We start from the raw sequence: 24,214 nt of genomic DNA on the forward strand, positions 1-24,214 counted from the left end.
TTAGTTGGAAAATATTGAATGCCAAAAACGTCTTAAGAATCCGTAATTCGAAGCAGTACGTTGATATGATTCTGTCAAAAGGATACAATTTTCAACCTCTTGTATTGATTTATAAAATTGGATTTAAGGGAGTATGTTTATTTTTTATTTATCTGGCAATTGATGTGTCAAAGCAGTACAATTTGTTCACAGACCTGTCAAATTAGGAGAACCAAGTATCTCCATAAAACCGCTCCAAAGAGGTACCGTGTATCTCGGGATCTACCTGTGTTAACAAAACAGTGCTGTCGAGTGCTAGGTAAGTATTTTCACAAGCAAGGTAATAATTATGTATTGCTGCTTGTAACCCTTCAACATAGCTATTATCTTTGCCACGGTAACGTGTCAAACCCAAAAACCATGCGCACTAAAATGAACCTCCTGTGAACATCGGCCGCTGTGAATTACTCTCCAACCAGCAGTTCGCATCGCTTTAACTACTTCGCATCTACTACTTCACAATCAAGCTCACAGATTGTGTGTGTGTGTGTTGTGTGTTTGTGCTTACAGAAGATATTCATGCTGCTCCCCGCTTTCACCTACCTTTAATTTCCCCCCGGCTCAACTGTGAGGACGCTATTCGCGCGCGCGCTCGCAGGATTAGATTGACAGATTGCTCCGGCTGGTTGATGATTGCTGCTAATCTGCACGTCTACCAACCCGCCACCTTTTCAGAGCGTCTCTTGTGTCCTCCGTGTGTCTCTCTGTATGTGGTGTGTGTGATCGTTGGGAAATGATGCTCGTTTGATTGGAGGTACTTGGAGCAAGCCGTTTTTTTTTGTTTTTTTTGTTGTTGTTGTTGTTTGTCCTGTTTCTCTCTGGCACTGGCGGTGGTGCGGTGTCTCGAGGCGATGATATTGTCCACTTAACGCGTAACTACTACTGATACTGGCCTCGACAGTAAAAAAAATCTTCTCCTCGTTGCACGGCTTACCACAACAGACTAAATAGAACGGTTTGTTTTTCCCCGAAACCTTTCGCACGCAGCTATGATATGTGTGTTTGTGTGGTATGGAAAGGTCCTTGCAAGGGAGGCGCTACTGTGTGTGAGTGTGTTCGTCTTCTACCTACTCGATCCAAGAATACACACGCGCTTAGGCGGTAGGCAGATTAGTAGGCGGTGGCGAGCAGCCGGTTTCAATTTCCTTTTCGCCCGCTACGGAGAGGTTATCAACACATTTCTATACCAATTTTCGCAGGTACGGGGGAGAAAAATGCTCGCCCCGAAGCCCGCCTGGATGCGTCACTTGCGTCAGGTTCAGTGTGTGCGGGGTGGAAAGTTTTGGAGTTTCTCCCGTCTCCGTCGCTTATCCACGCGGTTTGGTGCGAAAGGCGCTCCAACGGTTGCGTTCTAATCAGTTCAAGTTTTGTTCGCGCCCCGGTACGTGACCCAGTGCGGGGAAAGGGAGCCAGCAATGATATGTGGTCGCGGCACGTTGGTGTCGGTAAACAAGCTTGCGGGCGGCAATGGCATATGGGAATGTGGATGGTGGTGGTGGTGGTGTGTGTGTGTGTGCTGCAGGCTAGTGCGTGGCCCGTGGCTCAGACACCATCTGTTTCTGGTTGCTATCCTGTTGCTTTCGGAGATCGTCGCTTTTGGACGGGACACGCGCGGCTTTGCTGCTGGGAAGACGTTTGCTAGTTGGAGCCCTACTTTCACTTTCGTGCCACAAAATTCAACAGATTGTGTGTGTGTGTGTGTATGTGTGTGTGTGTGTGTTCGTTTGTGTGGTAGGATTTGGAAGGATTTCGGCCGATTCGGTGTTGTGCCTGGTGTGCCTACGCTTTACCTCTTGGACACTCTGGGACGCTCCCAAAACAAGGCAAGATATCGGTTGATGGACGATAGCGTTTGGGACCGTTGGACTCGACTTTGTGCTTCACTTTTTCTCCTTTTGTTTTTGCAAGCACCAACCAATACGGAAAAGAAAACAAACAGCCGACGACGACGACTCTGCTACAGGTGTAACGCACCGCACTCACGTGGTACGGGCAGAGAGCAACGCGCGCCTACGGCTACCCCACACGAAACCGCCGTGGTATCACGCGCGCGCGCCTCCGCCTGTTTGCTTGTTTTGGTTTCGCGTTACCCCGATTCGCGACTGCACACCGGCTTGCCCGTATCAGGCGTGCCCCGGAACCAGCACCATTCGCCACACGGACCGACGGTTTGGTGGGCTGTTGCTTGCTTGGCTCGAGACTGGCTTGAGACTGGCGGTGATCGCACGGTACAGCGATAGCGGCAACCACAACGGCACACTCAGCACATGGTCAGCACTTACGGCCGGCAGCGACCGCGCGGGTCCTTTGACGGTTTGGCCTGAAGCGCGCTCCCGGTGGCCTCGGACGCTCCCGCTGAAGGCTGAAGTTGTTCGCAACAGTTCACCGCCAAGACTGACGTCCGCGAGCGGTACGGCCACCGTCCGGAGCCTCGTGGTAGCATCGTAAAACGCGCACACACACACACACATACACACATACACACACATGCTCTCCGGGGCGCCGGCTTCGGTCGCGGTAGTATCCTTGTGCCGCACCGGGCATGCGCATCACCCATCCCGGCCCCACTGCTGCTTGTTGCTGCACCCGTGCTTGTGCGTGTGTGTAAGTGTGTCCGTCTTAGGGACGCTGCTTTCGGCGGATCCGGTTCGGCAACGTGACGAGCCGTCGGTTGATCTCGGACCCAAACCGAAACCGGCCCCGGGGTGGTGGTGGTGCTGATCGTGTGGCAAAATGGGCGGCATCTTCATGTTGGTGTGTGGGATAGTGGTGGGAGCTCGGAATTCGACGGATTCCGATTCCGATTCCGTGTTCCGTGTCAATTCCGATGCTGGAATCAATTCCGGAGCCGATTTCGATGCTGGATTCGATTCCGATTCCGGAGCCGCTTCCGGAGACGTATCTAGACCCTATTTCGAATAATCGATGGGAAAAATGAAGTTTTCATCAGAATCGATTGCGGCTAGCTCCGAAGTTTTCTGGAATCGATTCAGGATAGTAGGTCCGGAATCAGTTTCCGGAATCGATTTCGGAATCGGCTCCGGAATCGGAATTGACATGGGAATCGCAATTTGCCCCGATAACGGAATCGGATTGACTCCAGTAAATGGAATTAGCTCCGAATGAGAATCAAGACTTGAATTGAAATAAGAAGTTTCATTCGCGAAATCAGTTTGGAAATCTCTATGAGAATGGTTCGTTTACAAGTAAATTTTGATTCTTTGCTGCTATCAATACGTAGCGTCATTAGATCCAAACATCTATTCTTATGAGGATGCCAAAACTGACTCTGATTTCGTAGCCGATTTAGATCTCGGAGCCAATTCTGATTCTGGAGCCAATTCCGATTCGGGAATCAATCTCGAATCCGGAGCCGAATCTGATTCTGGAACTGATTCCGATTCCGGAGCGAATTCCGATTCTGCAGCCGGGAGCCGATTCCGGAACCAATTCCGGAACCGATCCCAGAACCAATTCCGGAGCCGATTCTGGAATCTATTCCGGAAACTGATTCCGGATCTACTATATGGAATCGATTCCGACGAAAACTTCATTTTTCCCATCACTAGTGTGGGTAAACCCCACGGCCCAACGGTACGGTGAAACGATGGGTTCGGTAAATGCAACAGGTAACATAATCATAATAATTACCATCATCGAACTGTGATGTCCCTGCGAGGCTAGGTGGATGGGTGCGCGTTGGGACAAAAGGACAGCGAGCAAGAGATGGGTTTAATCCAATCGGAGCAAAGCGTCGGGATAGGGAACCAAAAGAAAAACAAAAAAACCAACGTTACGCTTGATGTCGGCTCCCATAAACTAGCCCTCGCATCGCACACACGCTGACACAAAGATCGTATAAAAGGAGATGCATCATTTTTCTCTCGGGGACCTTCGGCACGGAGTTTCTAGCGGAGCGCGCCACCAGTCACCGTTGGTCTTTGGTGGGCGGAGGCGTTTACGTAATACGTTCATCCACCTCGGGCACTGGCGAGATGCGTAATCAAAGGATAACAATGTTTTTTTTACACTAAAATAAACGTACATCAAGGCGGTTTGGTTTTTGCTGTTAAGGATTTATCTTCTAACAAATACACGGGGTTGTCTTTATTTTAGCCATACATTCACACGCACATTAACACAGACACACACACATGAGCGCATAGTTTTCCACGTCCGCATCCCTTTTTCTCTAAAGAGTGGCGAGGAGGGGAATACACAAAACGGCCAGCCAGTAGTGGACGGATGACAACAACAAAAAGCACACTAATGGCGCCTAGTAGAGCGCGAGCGCATGTGTGTGAATGTGTGCATGTGTGCGTATCAGTGTGTAATATAAAATTGACTTTTCACACTTAACCTATCGCTTAGCTTTCGTTTTTGTTTTTTGCCTTCCTACGGTCCTGCGTCCCCTCACGGATCGTCCGGGAGCGGTTTCTGCGCGTCCTTGCCGCTTGCGGAAGCCCACGCCGCCTCGCTCATCTCACCGTAGCAGTGCTTCTGTTCCGGATTCCGGTACTTGTTCTCGTTCTGCACCGACTGCGAGTTGGTGCGACACTTGGTCAGGCACAGCTCGAACTGGTCGGTCACCTCCGCGTACAGGGCCACCTGTCGGCCGTTCGCTTTGGCCAGCACCTCCTCCAGGATCGGTCGCTAAAACGGCAAAACGATACACGAAATACGGTGTGATACAATGAATGCGGACACAGAGGGGGGAAAGCACGGCCCGGCGTACCTTGTCCGGGTTCAGGCAGCACGCCACACAGTACTCGTACACGGCACAGCAGCGGTTCGGCAGACAGGTGCGGCACGGGAATAGCCGGCCTGCGTCCGCGTTCGCCGTGGTGCCGCCGCTCCCAGCGCTGCAGCAGCCGTTCGCGAGCAGGTCGGCCCGCGGGCACACGTACCCACGGTCATCGACGAGCAGCGACCGGCCTTGGATCGAATTCCGGCAGCTGGCCGGCTGGGCTGGCTGGTCGTCGGTTTCGTTGGCCGTGCCGGCAGGCAGAACCTCCGCCCCCAGTGCACCCGGCTGCCCGGTGTGCCGCACTTTGGTCCAGATAATGTTTTTGCGCAGCAGCAGTTGCGTCTGCAGATAGTCCCCGTTCAGGCTAAGGTTGTTGCTCTGGGAAGAGGGAACGCAAAAAAAAAAATCAATCACACACACACATGAACAACTGGCCGCATGCCCCCAGGCATTACTTTTCGTATCAGGTGCACCATGCAGTAGGACAGGGAAAGGAGAAAGATTATCGCTAGCACCAGCCGCCGACGGATGAACTTTGCGATCACGACATAACACATCCTGGCGGGCCTGGCATGCCTAGCCGTGCCTCGGTCGCTGTTGACGTTTTACCGGCACACCGAGCTTCCCGCCGCACCCGGGACGCTCATAATCGGGCGGAACACACCGCCAAAGGACGAGACGGTCTGTTTGTCCGCGCCTGTTTCTTGTTGAAGCACCCCAACACCCTGCTGCCCGTAACAACACGCGAAACACGCACTATACGCCACGGCAAGATGAATGTAAACAAACGTACCTTTGACGTTTTAAGCTGTGTGCGTGTGTGTGTGTGTATGTGTGGGTAGATAGATTTCCCAGGTGACAACTGTTCTACAATTTTAGCTTAAACTCCTTGTGAACAGCTCGATTTAACCCATTGCCTCATATAAACGCTTGAAAACATGGATGTGTGAGTGAACAACGATGTGTTGAAGCGTTGATGTTTATGTCAGAACTTCGGTAGAAGCCGGACAAACAAGAAGCTTGCAGTTTCGTCCTCGGTGTTCAACAACCAAAACACTGAGTAAGAAGAAATACACGATCTATCCAGGAGTATCCGAATAGCGGAGAAACGCAGGGGAAATAACAAAACAACGTGAGAGAGTGTTTTATAATAAACTTTTTGTTTGATACGGATTGAAGATTACGCATGTTTTGTTTTGGGTCGGTAGCTTGTGCCCAACGTGATGACAATTCTTAAAATGGCACCAAAAAAAGCGCTTCACTCTGACGTTTCAACTGTTATAATAAGCTTAAACTCTGGAATATCGCTTGCTCTTTAAGCCAGTTTTAAGCCTGCTCTTTAAGCTTCCAGCAACTCGAAAAACGCTAACAATCTGCTCGAAAATGTCACTTGGGTTGTTTATTGGGTTTCCCAAACGTCAAACCGAGCGATGCGCACAAAAGCTATTCGGCGTTGCGTGTATGTGTATGTGTGTGTCGGATTGGATTATTTCATTCTCAAACAAAACAGGTACAGGCGGTCCCCGAGATACACGGTTAATGGGGACCGAAAACGACCGCAAAATACCGCGTATCTCGAATTTCCGCGTAAGTCGAATCTCGTGATTTCACGAGAGGTAGGGGGGGTTTTGCAGGTAGGGGGTGGTTTTAGTCACTTTATGAATTATTTGATATGATTCTGACTGAATATAACTGTTTTAAACCTTTTGAAATAGTTTTTAACATTCGATCAAAACGGAAATTATTTGGTAATTTGCAATTGATGTGTCAAATCAGTACAATTTGCTCAAAGAATTGTCAAATTTAGAAAACCGCGTATCTCCGAATCCGCGTATGAGAGGTACCGTGTATCTCGGGGACCGCCTGTATTTTTCAGCGTTGGAAGCTGGGGGTGTGAATTGATTCGCACAGTTTTTTTTATTATTTTAAATTTATGTAAAATAGACCTACAGTCAATGTGTTACAAATATTGAAAGAAAAAACCGCACGATGCTCTAAAATTAATAATGTTGCCGTATTTATGAATTTTCATACACTAAAACCAACATGAAACCAACAACACGAGCCCCAACAGCATGCTTGTTACCTGTGCAGTAGTGATGGACGAGTCGACCCGAACCTACCGGGTCGGAGCCATCCAAACGCGACCCGGAGCGCTCCGGGTCGTAATTTTTGTTCCAGGAGCTTCAGTAGGTTCAGTAGGTTCAGCAAAAACAAATGCGATGCCGACCCGTGGGTGCAAGGAGTTCAATAGGTTCATACGCGTTCAGTAGGCTTGGTTGTTTAACTATCCAAGTACCACAAATCTACAAAACGGTCACTAAACGGGCTCTAAACGACTCAAGCTCTCAACCTAAACGGAATTTAAAAAGATTTCGTTTAGCAGACGGCAAATGACTCATGCATACTAAAAATAGCAAAACAGCTGGTGGTGCCATTTGTTGGTGGGATCCCAAGCGCCACAGATTAAGCTTAAACGACTGGAAAATTGAATATCCATAGAAAAAAAATGAAAGCTCCACAGCTTCATTGGTTTGATCAATAGATGGCGTATTAAAACTGATTATTATATTGCTATCCTTTTCTTGCAATGTGTTTCGACAAGTTTCAATTTATCATGACCTATATAGCCTTCTAACTTTCTGAGCAAAAATCTATTTCAATGGTCGTGTGGTCAGATACGTGGGTATCAACACCAACGACCATTACTCAAATCTCACTTGCTTCAGTGCTGGTGGTTTTCGTTGGAGTTTAGTATTTAAACAATCGTATCGCCGTTCTAGTTCTAGCGATGCATAACTTCAATGCGAAACCATACAACAGTACAGAGGAAATGAGAAAGCTCTCCTCCAAGCGAGGAAGCTCAACTGGTTGGGGTATCCCACCAACAGAGAGCGCCACCAGCTTTTTTGCTATTTTTAGAATGCATGAGTCGTTTGCCGTCTGCTAAACGAAGTCTTTCTATATTCCGTTTAGGTAGAGTGCTTGAGTCGTTTAGAAGCCGTTTAGTGGTCGTTTAGTGGATTTGTGGCACTTGGGATACCCAACCACCAGCGGAGCTTCCTCGCGTGGAGAGCTTTCTCATTCCTTCTGTACTGTTCTATGGTTTCGTAATGAAATTATGCATCGATAGAACTAGAACGGCGATACGATTGGTTAAATAGTAAATTCCAATATAACCATCAGCACTGAGGCAAGTGAGATTTGAGTAATGATCGTTGGTGTTGATACCCACGTATCTGACCACACGACCATTCATATAGATTTTTTGCTCAGAAAGTTAGAAAGCTACATAGGTCATGATTAGATGAAACTTGTCGAAACACGTTGCAAGAAAAGGACAGCAATATAATGATGAATTGTAATACGCCATCTATTGAGCAAACCAATAAAGCTAAGAAGCTTTCGTTTTTTTTCGCGCGGGTTTGGAAAGACAACCCAAGCGCCACAGATTAAGCTTAAACGACTGGAAAATTGAATATCCATAGAAAAAAAATGAAAGCTCCACAGCTTCATTGGTTTGATCAATAGATGGCGTATTACAACTCATCATTATATTGCTATCCTTTTCTTGTAATGTGTTTCGACAAGTTTCATCTTATCATGACCTATATAGCCTTCTAACTTTCAGAGCAAAAATCTATATAAATGGTCGTGTGGTCAGATACATGGGTATCAACACCAACGACCATTAGTCAAATCTCACTTGCTTCAGTGCTGGTGGTTTCCATTGGAGTTTAGTATTTAAACAATCGTATCGCCGTTCTAGTTCTAGCGATGCATAACTTCAATGCGAAACCATACAACAGTACAGAGGAAATGAGAAAGCTCTCCTCCAAGCGATGAAGCTCAACTGGTTGGGGTATCCCACCAACAGAGAGCGCCACCAGCTTTTTTGCTATTTTTAGAATGCATGAGTCGTTTGCCGTCTGCTAAACGAAGTCTTTCTATATTCTGTTTAGGTAGAGTGCTTGAGTCGTTTAGAAGCCGTTTAGTGGTCGTTTAGAGGATTTGTGGCACTTGGGAAGAGGAGTGCGTGTTTGTCGCACGACCGTTCAAAATCGCGAATGAGGGGTAGCAAAAGGCGGAGAAAATAGTGAAAATAGTCTGCCTAGTGGGTAATACTACAAAACTCATAATAACCTACTGAACCTACTGAACCCATTGAAATCGTATGAACCTATTGAACTCGTTGCACCCACCGATCGGAATCGATTCCGGCCTAGCTGCATCCGACTCCGGGTTGATCCGTTAGTGGAGTCGTATGACCCATCACTACTGTACGGGCAACATCGGTTGGTTGTTTTGCTACGCTTCGCAATTTCTCGAACGGGTTTGACAGTTCTCGGCTGGGCCCTGGTCTGCTTGATTTGGTGGTTCACTCACCACGCGACCGGAACATCATATAAACAGTTGCGAAGTCTATTGAAAATTAATATAAAAATACCCCAATACATTAAGTTTGGTGCTACAGCGAGTGAACCTCCCGTGGGTGGACGAAAACTCCCGTTCGACCCCTCGCGCCACGTTGTGTTTATCAGCCCGCTACGAATGCGACCAGCAACCCGGCCAGCAGGATGAAATCGGACATCGACTACAGGAACAAGCTCGTGCTGGCCCCGATGGTGCGCGTCGGCACGCTGCCGATGCGGCTGCTGGCCCTCGAGTACGGTGCCGACCTGGTGTACACGGAGGAAATCATCGACTGGAAGCTGCTGCGAGCGGAACGCCACACGAACGGTAAGCCGGAACCGGGCGCCGGTGGCTTCTCCCGCTTCCCTTCCCATCACTAATGCGGATCGGATTTTTCGCCCCACAGAGGTGCTCGGTACGATCGACTACATCGACACCACGGACGGTACGGTCGTGTTTCGTACCTGCCCGGACGAGCGGGGGAAGGTGGTGCTGCAGATTGGGACGGCATCGGCCGAGCGGGCTGTTGCCGTTGGGCAGATGGTAGGATCGAGGGTGCGGTGCGTTTGGACATGTTTTCTTGCTTACTTGAATTTGCTTCCTCCGCCCGCAGATGCAAAACGATGTGGCCGCCATTGACGTGAACATGGGCTGCCCGAAAGACTTTTCCATCAAGGGCGGTATGGGGGTGGCCCTGCTGTACGATCTGCCCCGTGCCAAGGCCATCCTCGAGGGGCTGGTGCAGGGCGTGCGGATACCGGTGACGTGCAAGATCCGGGTCATGCCCGATCTGGACGAAACGGTCGCGCTGGCGAAGGAGCTGCAGTCCACCGGCATACGGGCGATCGGGGTGCACGGGCGCACCAAGACGGAGCGACCGCGCGATCCAGTTAATGAAGGTAAAAGCTGCCAGTTTCGAGGGTTAACATTGCGGTTGAAAATAATTTGTATTAACAAATTTTCTTTTTTTTTCTCCTCACGTTCAGGCGCCATTGCCCGGGTAGCAAACGCATTGCACATTCCGGTCATTGCGAACGGTGGCTCACAAAGCATCACCCGCCGGCACGATATACTGCGGTTTGCGCAGCGCTGCTCCACAACGAGCGTGATGGTGGCCCGAGCCGCCGAATGGAACTGTTCCGTGTTTCGGGCGGACGGTCCGCTGCCACTGGACGACGTGATTCGGCGCTATCTGGAGCTATCCGTCCGGTACGACAACTCGCCCTCGAACACCAAGTACTGCGTGCAGATGATGCTGCGCAGCCTGCAGGAGAGCCCGATCGGGCGCCGTCTCCTGGACAGCCAAACGATGCAGCAGATATGGTGCGGTTTTGTAGATGCCATTTTACACCTTATTTAACATTTTAATTGAAATATTTGTGTTTTGTTCTCTCTTTCTCTGTCTCCTTTTAGCGATATCTGGGAAATGGGCGAGTACTGTCGAGAAACGCAGCTCCGATACCATTTCGCTGGCATCAAGGGTCGACGCGCCTGTCGGCCACGCACGCAGTCTGGGGACGGTGGTTCGGTAGCGGAAGGCAACGAGCCGACCGCTAGCAAAAAGCAGTGCCTTGAGGAATCGCCGGACTCCGATCCGGAGCCGCTGAACGAGGAAAACGTTTGCTTTATACGGTCCAATTTTATTGACGGTATGGATTGGCGTTTTTTTTCTGTCCTCCTCACTCCATCCACACAGTGTAACAAGCACATTCTTTTTTCTCTCCCAGACAATTCGCTGCCAAAATCCAAACTCTACCTGCACGCGGTACGGAACGGGCTGCCGCGGGCCCAGTACGAGGTGCAGCAGAAGGACAAACTGTTCCGGGCGACCATCCGGTTCGATGGCCAGCGCTACACCAGCTCGTTCTGGGAGAAGAATAAGCGATACGCGGAGCAGGCGGCCGCACTCGTGTGCCTGCTGAAGCGCGGGGTCGAGTCGCGCGACGAGCTGATACGGAATGGTGCGATGCTGCCGGCCAAAAATGGACCGGCCGCCGCTGTGGTGGAGCTGACGGAGAGCAGCAAGACAGATGCTCCTGGGGAGAGTGAAACGAACGGGGAAGCTCGACCGATGGTGGAAAGTTGTTGAATGCTCACCGTTTCGGGTGCTAGGTGAAGTTTGCCGGTAGCAGGAAAGCTTATAAATGACACTCGTGTACAGTTGAAAAGAAAAAAAAACAGAAAGTTATTTAAAGATGGTTAAACCGTATTGCGGCTTCTAGCAAGAAGAGCCGGATGAGAAAACGAGCGCAGTAAGTTAGCACAAATGTTTGCAAACGAGACCATGCGAGACCTTTTATCGGGTATGATCGGATATGAAAATGCATACTAACTCACATCTGAAGCCTATTTTGTGCAAATTGTAAAATATGTTACCCGTGTTTTATTAAGTTATAAAATAAATCCCTACTCAGAATGTCGCTTAAGAGTTTTTTTCCTCGGAAAAAATGTTTTAAAGGTATAAAATAGAGTCAAATGTTTTAGTAAATATCTAAATTCCGTAACCACTGAGGCTAGAATCAGATAAAAAAATGATATAATTTTTCTCAGGTACATTGGTTTCTCCTGCTTCGGACATGTGCGTGCAATTTGCGGCAAATCTGCAAGAAATAGATAAAAGTAGGATATGGTTTGTCGACTGGGACTGGAATAGTATCGGATACAAACCCTAACCAGGTCCAAGTATCGTTCCGAATCCTAAACAGTTCCAGCTACATTTTTTGGAAATTAATGAAATCGGGAGCTATTTCTAAATCAGTATGGGTTCCTGACCTGTTCCAGGACCGGTATGGATTCAGCATCAGTTCCAGGACCTTTATGGGTTTGCCTTCAGTTCCAGGATTGATATGGACTCATGAGTAGTTCCAGGACCGGTATGGGTGAAATAATAAAAATTTATAAAAGTAAAATATTGATATTCAAAATGACAAACAAACTCAACTTTACTTTACAAAATTTACTGCTCTGTATTGTCACTAATGCGTTAGCCATTGTCTGTTTTTGCACATTATTTTTTGCGTACTGAATCTTGTTAGTTGCCATTAAACTATGATGCACGTGTTGAAAATATCAGAGGCCCATGACCAATTGAAAATAATTTGATACTGCTATTTTTTTTTTTTACATTTTGTTCACATCAAAGCTTAAACTTTTGTAATGTAACTATCGTCTCAAAATGAAAAGAGCGTATTTTGTATCGTATCATCATATCATATCACATTATATTAATGTAAAACTAGGCCGCCGCCCGTGCTACTATTTTCAGTGGCATTTAGGCCCGCGGGGTAAAAGGAGTTTGACATCGCTGCATTAGGTCATGTGCAATTCTCGAACCAGAACACATGGTGTTAGGACCAGTACAGATTTGGTTTTAGTGTAGGTCTCTTAATGGGTTAGTCATAAATAACTCATTTTAATTGGATTACGAGACCATTGTTTTCGGCGTACTTTTTACATTGAAGGGGATATTTGAAATTTATATGAATAGCCCTGTAATCTGGCCAAATTTACTAGTTTTTTAAATGTCTTTATAGCTGTGGTACGACCTTAAATTCGTCTCTTTTTGTAATAAGTAATGTTATTAAGTAATCTAAATTTTTTGAAAAAAATACAAAGATGTGAAATAGCATTTCGCACAATTCATACATTCTTTGTTTTTATCTATCTATTCCTGTTTTGCCACAAAAAGCGAAAAACGACTGTCCATATAGGCGGTGTAATGTCCATTAGATCCATTGGTTCCAAGAACTGGTAAACTTCGTAAATAATGCTAGGGAATGCCATCGTATTCATTGGAGTTAGGCCCGTTTTTCCTTAATGGAACTATGTTGATCGTTTTCGATATATTAATAACCAGTGAGTTTTTCTGAGTGTTATCCTTAATCATCACAAATAATGTACGAGTTATTTGTTTAAACCTACCATAAAGGTACATAGCTACTCCTGTCCATCTTTAACCATTGTTGGGCTAAGAGGTAGGACTTATCATCATTTATGGATATAATGGATGTAATGTATCGTATTTTATAATCAATATTTCAAAAAAGGGTAAAAAGGATACAAGCTAAAGTATGGTATATATTCACCATACCTGAATTGATCCCCAATCGAAGCAAATACGAGCAGGAAAAGCAGCCAGCCAATAAGACAGGACCAACGTCTAACGTCAGAGGAAAACAGAACCATCCACAGAACAGCATTCCGTTTCTGTTTGAAGGCATTTCGGTGTTGGTTTTACAGTTCTTCTTTATTCCATAATTAATCTACCCACGTACATAAACCATCGTTCCTGCCCGTCACTCACTGCCCGCGCTGTACGTGATCGAGAGCTTGCGGAAATCGTGCAGATCCTCCAGCCAGATGTCGCCGCTGTCCGCCGGCAGCGGCTCAAGTGCGGTCGGGAACGGTGGCGGACCGGCCGGCACACCCTTCGCGCCGTGGCGCCGCAGTGGCAGTATCGTGTCGTAGATGTACACGATCCCGTTCGTGTTGCCCGCAATGTTGCTGCCCATCACCCACATCACGTTGTACTGCGGGTTAATGCGCAGGATGCGCAGGCCGCGCAGCACGCGCCACCGATTGCCCATGTGGCCGGGCAGCCGGGTGCCGGGCCACACGCGCGCCTTATTGCCGCCCGCACCGATGTTGCCCGGCCGGCGGTGCGTCTTGGTCACGCCGTGCGACTTCGGCATACCTTTAAACCCGTGCCGTTTCACCACCCCCTGGAAGCCGCGGTCCACCGTGAGCCCGCGCACGTCCACGAAGTCGCCGACGCGGAAGTGGCTCACGGTCAGCGCGGTACCGGACGGCAGCTGCGCCTCCGGTGACACGATGAACCGGCACAGATGCTTCTTGGGCAGGACGCCCGACTCGTGGAACAGGCCGGCGTACTCCTTGGTGAACAGGGACGGATCGCCGTGCTCCGCGCCGACCAACAGGCAGCCGTACGGCTTGCGCCAGTTGCGGCTTTGGCGCGGTTCCTGCGCCGGCCGATACTCTTCCGGTGGGATATACTTTACCACCTCGTTGTCGACGATCTACGGCGAGGAAGGACGAGAAAGACACATCGATATTTAGTTTGAAGGGATATTTAGTAGACGAACACACGGGCGCTAACAGACCTGCAGCAGCGTGGTGCGTATCTTTTGGCCATCCTTCGTCCACAACGGGTACTGGCCGATCTTTTTTGCAATGACACCCGTTCGCTTCAGACCCGGGGCCCACTGGGCCAGCTGACCATTCTGTTCACCGTGCGCTAGCTTCAGCAGATTCGACTGGCTGCGCTGCGCCGCCGACAGGATCGTTTCCCGCTTGACCTCGTTCAGGAACGCGGTATTGTCCTCGGTGAACTGTTCATTATGTAGCTACAGCAAGGGAAAGAGAAACGTAAGTTTAGTGCACAAATAAAAACCCTTCGATTTCTCTGAGCAACAACGTACTGTGCGCGTCTTCTTCACGAACCAAACCGGATTGCGTAGTCGGGGACGATTGAGATAGTTTTTCGAGCGCACCGGTATGATGCTCCTAGAAAACAAAAAAGAAAACGAAACCCCAAAACTGAATTAAAACTTTTCTCGCTCCAAGCCAGGTAACACCTACCAGGAAATGGCATACTGCCGTAACAGGGTGGACACGGTGCTGGAGGAAAACATTCTGCCCGGAAAGGTGTGTCGTGCGGATCAAAACAACCGGCTGGACTCCGCTGGACTGGCGATGGGGGCTGGGGAGCACACTCACATTCGCTAGCAACAATGTGGCGAGCAGGGCAAATTGGGATAAAATGCCGCTATCACCACGAACACAACAAGTTAAGCTCTATGCAATGCACAAAATCGGCCGAGTGTTGTTGCCGAAAAGTCGGGTTGTTGCGCCTTTCTACCGGGTACCCGTGCGCGTGTGTTTTCCTCGTCTGTCAAACATGCCCGATTGAATAATCACACCGCGCTGCCAATACACAGACGGCAGTACACACGCGCATGCCTATGCGATGGTATTGGTGTACTGTCAAACTTATTCCACGAAGCAGCCTGCACAAGTTTACTGTTCGTGTGGTCGCGCTACATTTGGGTTGAAAGAACAGGGTTTGCCATTTAAATTGGCCGTTACTAATTTGAACTGGGTTGTAAATTAATGGTTTCAGGAATAACATTTTTATTGCTGCTATTCATTGACGTATTGGTGTGTGTGAAATAAATTTCATGTTTAGTTTGATGTACTAGGGAGATGATGATTGATGTAGGGAGAAATCCCTCTCTCTATATTTCTTTGTCTGATTGCTACGTTTGTACCCAAATAGCCAAAATTGCTTAAACAGCCAATTTTCATCATCAATGATATAAACAATACGATTTTTTTTTTGTTTATTTGCATGTATGTATTTTTAAATCCTTAATATCACAACTGTGCAATCACAATCACTTGACTCAATATTTCTTCTTCAATGAACTAATCTAGCTTTTGCATCAGCTACGGCATTATTGATGCCGTTAGTTTTTGACATTTTGACAAGAGCCACCTCGTACCGATGTCATGCATCTCAACGCTATAAAGTTCCACCATGTTTGGTACAACTTCTTAACAAGCCATCAAGTTCCATCGCAAACCATTAAAATCAGGCTAACCAGCCGCAAGGTTCCAGAGAGTGCTTGTTAAAAAGTCCCGTAGTTCCACAATGGACCGTCTTATCTCTTAATTAGCTACAAAGTACGAAATCAGAGCGATTTTTTGTTAAACAGCCTCAAGTCAGCTATAGAGTTCGAGCTGGTCATTTACGAAGCTTCCCGAAGCGCTTATTAACTTACTTATATTGCGCTATAAGCGCTTGCTGGTTTTAGTTTGTTGCAGGAGTGTTCGTTACTACTGATTGGTCTTTCACCAATCACTTCGTTTGCTGATCCATTATCCCGGCCATAATGGCAGACGCTTCGACGCCCTCTTGCGACCTCAAGTTGGGGCACACTCGCTCCCTCGGTGCTTCTAGAGGGCTTATCCGTTTTAAATCTTAAGGCCGTAGTGCTGAAATGGTTTTTTTTGCAGTATTTTAAACAACCCAACTGTGAGATTGGAGGCAATGAAAAAAAAGATGTTACTAACAGTCAGCTACAAAAAGCACCGTATCGGTCCAACGTGATGTAGTGGAGTGAACAAAAAAAATAAACAAGATTCCATTTGAATAATTTGAATGATACTTTTAATGATTCATTGATTTTAGCGATCCTTTGGAAATGTTTCAACTCTGCTGGATACAGATCAGATCTGAGAATGTTTTCCGTTGTTAACACCACCTCCGGCTACATTTGCAAATGATTAAAAACAAAACATGAGCGGTACCAGTCTCTGAAACAGTTTTGATGAAGATGATGATAAGTTTACCTTTTACCCCAGCACAGGTTTGAGAAGGACGAAAGTATCTATAAGATAATTTTACTCTAATAGTTGTAATGAAAATAACGAGTAAGGGGTGGCATTGGAAAACTCTCAGAGGAGCTCTCCAAGTCATACACATGACCAACATAGTTCCTTATAGGTAAAACGGGTTTTACTCCATCGAATACAATAGATTTCCTTTACGTAGCTTGCGAAAAATCAACTGATAGATCCGGCGTACTACTTATCAGGATACAATTGCCATATGCATATGGCCAGTTCCGTACTAGTACCATCCGCTGACTCTTGGATCTCTAGTTCCAAGGGCTAGCTCCAGTGCCCTTCCGTGACCTTCCGAAGCAGGAAAAGCTAATGTAACCTTTACGTAGCTCGCCAAGAACCAACTATTGGATACGGCGCACTACTTATCAGAATACGACTGCGACATGCATATGGCCAGTTCCACTGGTGCCAATGGTTGGCTCCAGGGCACTACCTTCCGAAGCAGGTGATCCTAATGTATCTGGAATTGGGCACTTACTATCATCAATGAGTGAATTGTGTTGTGACCTCCCAGACCGTGTGCGTGTTTTATAAAATCTCCGCGATGCGAATAATGAGTTACAGGAGATGTTTTAGTTGAGGCGAAGTAGAAAAAGTTACTTAGAAAGTCAAATGAATGCGAAGTATATTACTGCGATAGGAACGATTTCTGAAACATCACTGCGTGAGGAGCATCTTTATAACCTCCTTAATCACGGGGGCCTTACTCTAGTACGGGGCCACGGGAACAACCTTTGCCCACTGTAATACAAGCTGTACAAACATTTAATGGGTAAGCCCGCAAATCTGCTCTGTCCGCCTTTCGTTAAACCCACCACTGGAAACAAATATCAACAGTCACAATCATCGATGAGGTACAACTTATTTTCGCCAACCACAGCTGCAGTATAGGAAACTGCTGTGGCGTGTGGTAGTCATTTGCTATTAGAAAATTGCTGACACGTTGTGATGAATTTACGCCGCGCTGCCGTCTGTAGGTCAGTAGTGTCGCTCGCACGGCTGAAACTGCTGAGCGGCTGGAACGCTACCGGCGCACGTTACAAAAAAGGGTATTTCAATTTGGTTTCTCAAATATGTTTCACCTCGTCATGGTACATTTAAATTTTAGGCTACACTTAACATAGAGATTTTACAAAGTTGGCAGCTAAAAAGTATTCAGCTAGATCATTTAATCATTCGCCTCTATCTTAAAACATTTTGCGTTACACATCCCTCCCCAAGTGAGGTGTCTAAAATCGATACCTTTTCGTTGAAACAATTACTACTAATCTGCTCCATTCATCTCGGCCACTACACACTACCACACTCGGCCAGCTATTTAAGCCTAGCCTAAATGACTGCCGAGCACGCTCCTCCAGATTTATGATCCCCGTTGCCGAACCGGTGCACACAGGTGAAAGGAGAAACCAGCGATGTCCAACGTCCAACGAACCCTGCATCGCCCGAGCGTGCCCAGCGCGCGCGGCAGTTTGCTTTAGATCTCCACCCTCCGCCCTCGCCCAAAATCAATTTCAATTCCAATCATTGAAGGGAAGAAGCTAACTACCCATCAGGCGAACCCCTCAAGCTCGGGCTCGGAAGCAGCAGCATAATTCATAGCTCGCAAATCTCGTACACACGCACTCTCGCTTGTCCCTCTGCTTTCCGTCGGGTTTCGGTCCAAAATTTATTCTGGATCGCGGCGCGCCACGATGCGTTGCAAGGTGTGGCGTGCGTGCGTGCACGAAAGAAGCTATTTTGCACGAGATGCAAACGATGCACAAATTAATAGCTCTTCTCTTCCACCGGCGCGGTGCGCCTTGCCAAGAGACCTGATTCTCGCCACTGCCTGTGGTGAAGACGGCACTGAGTGAGCGGAACGGATATCAAAATCTTTAGCTGGTGTGTTTGTGGGGTGTGACGGGAGGGGGGGGGGGGGGAGTCGCTTCCAAGACCTTGCACACACATTATCAGGCACCCACACGAACTACATGGTGCGTGAGGTGTGAAACGATTATTTATTTTTAAAATGATACTCCGGGGACTTTAACAAGCGAAGAGAGCTCCTTTTATGCATTTTCAAACATCAGGGACTATACTTTAATGATAGAGAGTGAGTGTGATATAGAGAACTCTTTACCCGGCAAGAGATTTAATCTCCCAAACGCGCTACTCTCGATCGCCAGCTTATCATGCTGCTGATTAGACTGTGCAGCTTTGTTGATCTGCATGCGTTAAATTAGAGATAAAAAGGCGCGCGTCCTCATCAATACGATAGGATCTCTATCTTGATTAATTCTCTTCTCTCTTTCTCTCTCTTTTATATCTCTCTCTTTCTATCACACACTCATGTTGAGTGGATGGATTTATTTAGGAAAAGTCTCGCAACAGACCATGCCTCAGATGGGCTATTAAACGTGGCTGACCGTTTCGCTGCTTGTTACATTTTATGATTCACCGGCATCGTTCACGCCTTTCCACGCTAGCTCGATTATCTGGACGGCAAAATTTTCTTTTTCTCGCCTTCGTTACCCGTTCCGCGCTCTCCTGGTTAACGCTCGTGCTGGTGCTTCTTTAATGGATGAGTTTTAGGTTCGTTACCTTACGGGTAGTCACCTAAGCGGTGCACCAGCGCCGATGTATCGTGAAGAAAACGGAAAGAGAGCAAGCGTGATAAACGTAAACGAAAGCTCCTATCGCTTCACTTTGCTTGTACACTGTACTGATAGTACATGGAAAGCAAATAAAATATCGACTAAAACACACCTTACGATAAACCTTTTCTCGTCCAGTTTTTCCGAGCGGTTTTGCATCATTATGGCGCCGTTGTTCTTTCGAACGCGTCTTCCGTTGGAGAAGAACGAAAGAAAAAAAGGAAGAAGAAAAAAAAATACTTACCGATTTATTTTTCCCTCGCTTCCTCTGTTTCGGGCTAGCTTGCGGGTGCGCTGCTGATGAAGATGATGATCAGTCGAAGCTCTCGGCCCAAAACGGCACCCGGAGCCACAATTGTGCAGCAATTACCATTGACCTAATAAATTGCCTCCCGCCCTACCGAACGGTTCCTTACCGCCCCCGGTCACGATCGGGCGCGATCGACGCAACGAGAAAAAAAGAAGAAAACGAAAAAGCAAAGAAAAACAACGAAATACAGCCCCCAATTCGTTGGGCCGGTCCGTGGCCGGTTTTGATCCGCTCAATCCGTTTGATACCGGGTCTTGTCGGGTTTATGAGTTTCACTTTATGGGCACCATTGCCGATCACCGATCACATGTCCGAACGTTCGGGTTAAGCTTTTTCCTCTTTCGGTCTATTTTTTGTTTGTTTGTTCGTGTTTCGCCTTCCTAATCTTTGATCATCTTGCATTTTTAGTTTGGCTTTCGGGGCGAGAAAACGAGAGAGGGAGGCACTAACAAGTTTGTGCATCACTTCAGCTCGCCTCCGAGCTGTCCCACCCGCCAAGGGGCATTTCAAAGTGTCCATTTTTTGATGTGTCTGAAAAACAACCACTAATAGCAATATGAAGACGTTAGGCTTATAAAGACTGGCTTACCGTACCAGGTACACTGCCTGGTGGCAGCTCGTGCACCGATACAGGTGCCTTAGACCAGCCAAAGCGGACAGTCGAACGGAACTGCTCGCCGACCGTCTATTAATTCATCCTCATCCAAACATGACGGCTTTCTTCGCGTGATCAATCCACCTGCACATGCACGCATCCACATTATCGGTTGGGGGGAAGCAGTTTTTTAGATGCTGTTGCTGTTACACCCAAGCAACCCGTCAGCTAACCCCTGTGGGCCCAGCGGCCGTTTACTGCGTGGAGGTGATATATATTTATCAGCTGCTCGAACTCGTGGAAAGCCCTTCCGCTGCCAATGCGTGCTGATGATTGGAGGTGAAATTTTCGGAACTAACACACGCGGACGCGCCGTCCTTCCCATTTTCCACAGCATACAGCAGCAGCAGTCCGAACCGAAAGAGGCATGATTAATTTATACTTATCCCTCTGGCCTGCCGGAGCGAGGCCAGAGGCTTCTCGAGCTTATTGGAGCAGTCTCCGCCGCCGCCACGATCAGATCCGCCGACCGACCGTCGACGACCGGTGATAGCGATTGAAAGAAAGTAACGAGAGAGCGCTGGTTCATTTGCTGCTAACGGCGCTGGTCGATAAAGGCTGGTGTGCTAATGAAGGGAAAACTAGGATAAAAAACGAAAACCTACAAATTGGGCAAAAATTGTTTTTTTTTTCTTTTTTTGCTGGCAACTCCGAAAGAAGGCGCCCAACGATTTGACATGATGAGGCTTTTGATTGATTATTTTGTCAGCGCAGATCAAGTCGGGCTGTAGTGACTGGCGAATAATGTACGCAAGGGCATGGAATATGTACATGGATAGCAATCCGCTATTAAGATCTTTGCAGATCTGTGTGGTATTTCATTTTTTTACGCTAGTAAAGCAATTTGGCAGACTTTTCCGAGTGTTTGTGGTATCATAATGTCATATTGTTTGTATTGCAAAAAGGAATAAAAATGTCGATTTTTCATTTTATCTTTACCCGTACTAACGAGACGTTAACTTTCAATAATAGTATACCATGAGTCAGTAAACAAAATTTGACACCTCTATCAGTCAAACTCTAACTGTGATGACCAAAAAAGTAAAGTAACTTTGTTCAGGAGCGTGCGTGATGAAAGAACGGGACCTGGTAGCGACTAAAACGGACTCCGTGCGGCAGTTTGTGGACGTCCCTCTGAGCGACTTGAGGTTCCAATGCAAGCTGAAATTGAAGATGTCGAGGGACATGTGGCTAGACTGCTACGTTAGCTTGGCCGGGAGGTCAATGCAACTGACCAAACAGTGAAAAAGTACCTGGGAAACATGAACAAACATATCAGGAAGCAGAAATAGCGTCCACTGGCTTCGCAGCGAAAAAATCTGAATGCGACCATTTGAGGAGGAACCGATTCGACATCCCCCAGCTGTGTCCCATCGATGTTTTCTAGACCAATATGATGCAAAAGAGTTACTCCAACAATTTTATCACAAAACCCAGGGAGGAATTGATAAAAATTGAGGTAGGTCTTAAAAACATGCCTGCACGCATGTCTTCGTCCGCGTTGGCGAAAATTCCGGATAATCTACGAAATGCAGCTTGCAAGGTCGTAGATTTATTTTTGCAAGTAAGCGTAAATATTTACTTTGCATCATTTGAATGGAAATAAATGATTTCTCTTAGTTTTTGTTTCTACAGCCAGCCGAAAAAAAACCATACTATCCTGAGATTTGGCCTTAATCATAGGACTCAACTAATAGATTGTCTGATTAACGGGAAATTCTGCCGTTGAGACTCTGTACATGTAACGTAAGATGAAACATGTTCAAACTAATTTTTGTCCCTTTCATATTCGAGGGAGCCTTGTCAGTAGGGAATGGATTAGCCAAAAAATCTGCGATTCGTTACAATTCGTCCAGGGATACATAGATCCGCTTCTGCCACAACAACTTCACCTCTGTCGACAGGGTTCAAAAAGTGATAGCGCACAGTGGCCGTCGAGCAGTCGTCGAGGCCGTGGTTTGCTTCACAATTTGATTCAATTTTACGACCACCGAGAGGAGGAAAAAAAAAACAAACCAACCGTCCAGCGCCAGCCAGCATTTGGGGGAAGCGAGCTGCACCGGCACAGCGGGATAGGCCGCGGGATGGCCAATAATAACCCGTAGGCCCGTAGTGTCGGTTGCGCTTGCCTGCACCTGATTGCTTCACGCTGCCGTTAACCTTTCCTTTTCGTTGCCCCTGCTCACCTCCAAAACCTTTCCGGCGCTGTTTTTGCCAGGTTCTAATCAAGCCACTTTATAAATATTTAGATAAAGCACCGGTGCAGCACGCACGTACGGCCTAGCGGAGGTCCATATCTTCCCACTGTATGGAGTTGGGTTCTATGGCGATTTGTGTCGTTTTTTTCCTGTTGGTTTGTTTGTTTCGGAGCATCTTCATCGCATCGATCTTCTATCCGTGGCTGCGGCAGCGCTATCCGGCTCGTGGGACAACTTGAACCGATTGCAGTGCACGGCAGTTGTTACGTAACGCCACGCTGAATCATCTCATTAAAATTGATTGATGCGCGTTAGCGTCAGGCCACGTGATGCCTACCCCACTGGTAGGAAGTGAGCAGCAGCAGCACTCCAGCACTTACTACTAAACAGTTTTAAACGGCGCAGGGTTAGGGTTTGCTCGAGACAATTTATTCCAATCATCGGCCGGAGCAGCCTGCCTGGGCGGTTGCTGGCAGTAACAACAACATAAAACACAAACGACCTATCCTTACACCGTGCTCGCGTGCTAGCAGACGTGTCGGTTGGACACGATGCACTTGTTGACGTTGCGTGAAAACACCATCCCCTCCGGGCAGGTCAGGTGCACCGAGACGAACGAACCGGCCGGCTGCTGCACCTTGCACAGGAAGTACGACCGGCAGTCGACCGAGTTGATGTCGGCGAAGCGGCCGGTCGCCGTGCACGGATACTCAGGCACGGGTCCGGAATAGCTGAAGCTACCGCCCTCATCTTCGCCCGGTCCGTCCTGTGGCGTTATTCGCACCGGCGTGTCTGTTGGGGCCAATGTTGAGATGGTGGGTTTGCCGGTTGATTGTTGCGCTGCAGTAGTTGAAACGGGATGGAAGGTGGTCGTTGTGCTTGTGCCCGATGTCCAGAGATGTCCGATGTCTACGGATGGGTCGTCAGGCTCTCCTGAGCCGGGATCGGGTTCACCACACTGTGAAGCGTAGGCGCCGGAAGAGCCATCGTCGAACATATCGTCCGCCACTGGATGCTCTTGATCGGTTCGGGAGGGTGCGTAGAGCATACAGCGAGCTGCTCCAGTGGAGAACACCATGCCCTGAGGACACTGTAGAAGTTGCAAGCGCAACCGGCGACTAGCTTGCTCCGATTCAGTGGTGTCCCATCGACAGCCAAAGTACGTCCGGCAGGTACGGTCGGTTGGATTGGGCAGCAATCGGTCCGGCTCGCTACACTCCAGCTCCTCGTCACTGTCGTCCTCCGGAGCAGCAACTTCAACAGCAGCGGCAGCAACTCGGGACCCGCCGTCCACTGCCAGCCGCGGACGAACTGTAGACGGCTCTGCCTGCGTACAGAACGTCGCCGGTACCGTCTCACTACCGACGCACCGGGCAGCGGTGCGGGAAAACACTGTCCCAGCGGGGCACCGCACAAGCACCCGGGCCCAGGCGCCCCTCGCATCCCTGGTGCAGATAAAGTACGTACGGCAGTGCGCATCGGCATCGTTTGCAAACCGGCCCGAGCTGGTGCAGCGGCTACGGTGAGATCTGCTCCTCCCATTCGCCGGTTCCAGTTCGCCCGCTTGCTCCGGCGGCTTCCGAGCGGGTAACACCACCGCCACCGTTTCTTCTCCGGCGAGAGCCGCCGCCAGATCCGTCCCGATCGCCGCAACCGGACACACGTACTCGGCGCCCGGTACGCAGCGCGTCGTTAGCCAGGAAAACACCGTCCCCGGTGGACACTGGGCTAGCGTCGCCCTCAGCGTACCGGTTGCCGTCTGCTGACAGTGAAAGTATCGCTCGCACCCCG

The 24,214-nt window shown here is 48.3% G+C and overlaps 4 protein-coding genes across 5 annotated transcripts in view; 1 reads left to right on the top strand and 3 right to left on the bottom strand.

Annotated features, from left to right (window-relative positions):
- The window catches only part of LOC120953369 (trace amine-associated receptor 4-like), a 34,821-nt gene extending 31,663 nt beyond the window's left edge, over window positions 1-3,158 (bottom strand). The window contains exon 1 of one of the 2 annotated variants that reach the window (XM_040373256.2): window positions 583-3,158. The gene's annotated coding sequence lies outside the window, so the exon portion shown is untranslated. The remainder of the gene's footprint in view (window positions 1-582) is intronic. The other variant, XM_040373246.2, reaches the window with a different exon arrangement.
- A 936-nt stretch (window positions 3,159-4,094) lies between these two features.
- On the bottom strand, window positions 4,095-5,588 carry LOC120955907 (SREBP regulating gene protein). The gene is made up of 3 exons (XM_040377137.2): window positions 5,242-5,588; window positions 4,775-5,164; window positions 4,095-4,692 (listed from the first exon to the last, which is right to left on the bottom strand). The coding sequence occupies exons 1-3, from the start codon at window positions 5,341-5,343 to the stop codon at window positions 4,453-4,455; spliced, it is 732 nt and encodes a 243-aa protein (XP_040233071.1). The 5' UTR covers window positions 5,344-5,588; the 3' UTR covers window positions 4,095-4,452.
- Window positions 5,589-9,014: 3,426 nt separating this feature from the next.
- Window positions 9,015-11,619, top strand: LOC120953199 (tRNA-dihydrouridine(20) synthase [NAD(P)+]-like). Its single transcript, XM_040372953.2, has 6 exons — window positions 9,015-9,526; window positions 9,606-9,742; window positions 9,813-10,098; window positions 10,186-10,522; window positions 10,613-10,848; window positions 10,927-11,619. Exons 1-6 carry the CDS (start codon window positions 9,364-9,366, stop codon window positions 11,286-11,288), a joined length of 1,521 nt encoding a protein of 506 aa, XP_040228887.2. The 5' UTR covers window positions 9,015-9,363; the 3' UTR covers window positions 11,289-11,619.
- Window positions 11,620-13,426: 1,807 nt separating this feature from the next.
- Window positions 13,427-15,152, bottom strand: LOC120953205 (39S ribosomal protein L3, mitochondrial). Its single transcript, XM_040372965.2, has 4 exons — window positions 14,798-15,152; window positions 14,638-14,722; window positions 14,320-14,562; window positions 13,427-14,235 (listed from the first exon to the last, which is right to left on the bottom strand). Exons 1-4 carry the CDS (start codon window positions 14,848-14,850, stop codon window positions 13,495-13,497), a joined length of 1,122 nt encoding a protein of 373 aa, XP_040228899.1. The 5' UTR covers window positions 14,851-15,152; the 3' UTR covers window positions 13,427-13,494.
- Window positions 15,153-24,214: the final 9,062 nt, after the last annotated feature.

The sequence above is a fragment of the Anopheles coluzzii genome, chromosome X (genome assembly GCF_943734685.1).
Source record: "Anopheles coluzzii chromosome X, AcolN3, whole genome shotgun sequence".
Lineage (NCBI taxonomy): Eukaryota > Metazoa > Arthropoda > Insecta > Diptera > Culicidae > Anopheles > Anopheles coluzzii.